The sequence below is a fragment of the Malurus melanocephalus genome, unplaced genomic scaffold (assembly GCF_030028575.1).
Source record: "Malurus melanocephalus ecotype Western Australia unplaced genomic scaffold, MMel_1.1 scaffold_1553, whole genome shotgun sequence".
NCBI lineage: Eukaryota > Metazoa > Chordata > Aves > Passeriformes > Maluridae > Malurus > Malurus melanocephalus.
In genome coordinates, this window is record NW_026624785.1 from 9097 (window position 1) to 10323 (window position 1227).

General features: G+C 64.9%; 1 protein-coding gene across 1 annotated transcript; it reads left to right on the forward strand.

The window, feature by feature from the left end:
- Window positions 1–9: 9 nt before the first annotated feature.
- On the forward strand, window positions 10–902 carry LOC130587119 (2-oxoglutarate dehydrogenase complex component E1-like). The gene is made up of 2 exons (XM_057388079.1): window positions 10–195; window positions 780–902. The coding sequence occupies exons 1-2, from the start codon at window positions 43–45 to the stop codon at window positions 885–887; spliced, it is 261 nt and encodes an 86-aa protein (XP_057244062.1). The 5' UTR covers window positions 10–42; the 3' UTR covers window positions 888–902.
- Window positions 903–1227: the final 325 nt, after the last annotated feature.

The window sequence follows — 1227 nt, forward strand, 5'->3', positions numbered from 1 at the left end:
GGCTGGAGGCACAAGGCCAAGAGGCACCGTGTGTTTCCCTAAATGCCCTCACCCCCGTGCTGGCCGAGGCAGAAGCTGGATGACTTCGATGTGCGCCAGCTCTACGAGTGCAACTGGATCGTCGTCAACTGCTCCACTCCAGCCAACTTCTTCCACGTCCTGCGGCGCCAGATCCTGCTGCCCTTCCGCAAACCGGTCAGTGCCAGCACCTCTGCACCCAGCTCGGTGCCCGGGCACATCTGGTGTCCCTGCCTGGCTGGGGTGGRGCTGGGGGCAGCTGTTGGGCACCCCCAGCACGGGCAGTTGGGCTCTGCGTGGTTGATGAGCTCGTGGGGCTCAGGACTGGCCTGGCACTCCACGTGCAGCTGCTGGCTCACGGGGGCTGGGACCCCTTCCCAAACTCCACGGGGAGGGCAGGACTGACCAATAACCTAATTYAGCCACTTCCAGTCAGCTCCAGCCATGGGACAGGCAGGTGCTGGGTGGCCCCTCAGCCTCCTCCCCAGGGAACACCCTGGTTGCGATATCAGTGATGGGTGCCCGACCTGGCAGAGCACTGCAGCTGCGTGGGGAGCAAATGTGGCAGCTGCTGCCACACTCAGGGAGGGTGGGCAGGGGAGGGCAGGGTGGACAGGCAGGATGGGTCGGGAGGGCAGGATGGGCAGGGTGGGCAGGATGGATGGACAGGTACGGTGGACCGGGGAGGGTGGGCAGGATGGTCAGCGGAGGTGTTTCAGGCAGGACTGACCACTTTGCTGTCCCTCTTATCCCCCCTGCAGCTGATAATCTTCACTCCAAAGTCGCTGCTGCGCCACCCCGAAGCGCGCTCCAGCTTCGATGACATGCTGCCAGGTACGAGTGTCCCCCCACGCTGCTGCACGGGGTGAAGGGCAGGAGCCTGTGGCCTTGGCTAAAGTCCACCTGGCAGCAGCYTCCCCGTGCTGGACAGTGGCCGAGTGAGGCCAGGGCCATCTCCTTGGCACACGGGAGCCCCCATGGTCAGGGCCGGGCCTGGCAGCCTCGGCAGGCGTGGCTCAGTGCTGCTTCCACTTGGGGATCTGACAGCCCCAAGTGACAAGTGACAGTTTGCAGTGGCAGTTGCACCTGTACCTGAGTCAGCTGAGTGCCCAGGGGGGTCCCAGAAGGGGCTGGCACGGGATGGCAGTGACCACTGGCACAGCACAGTGACCCCCGTGGCTCAGGGAGCAGTGACCACAGTGACCCCCC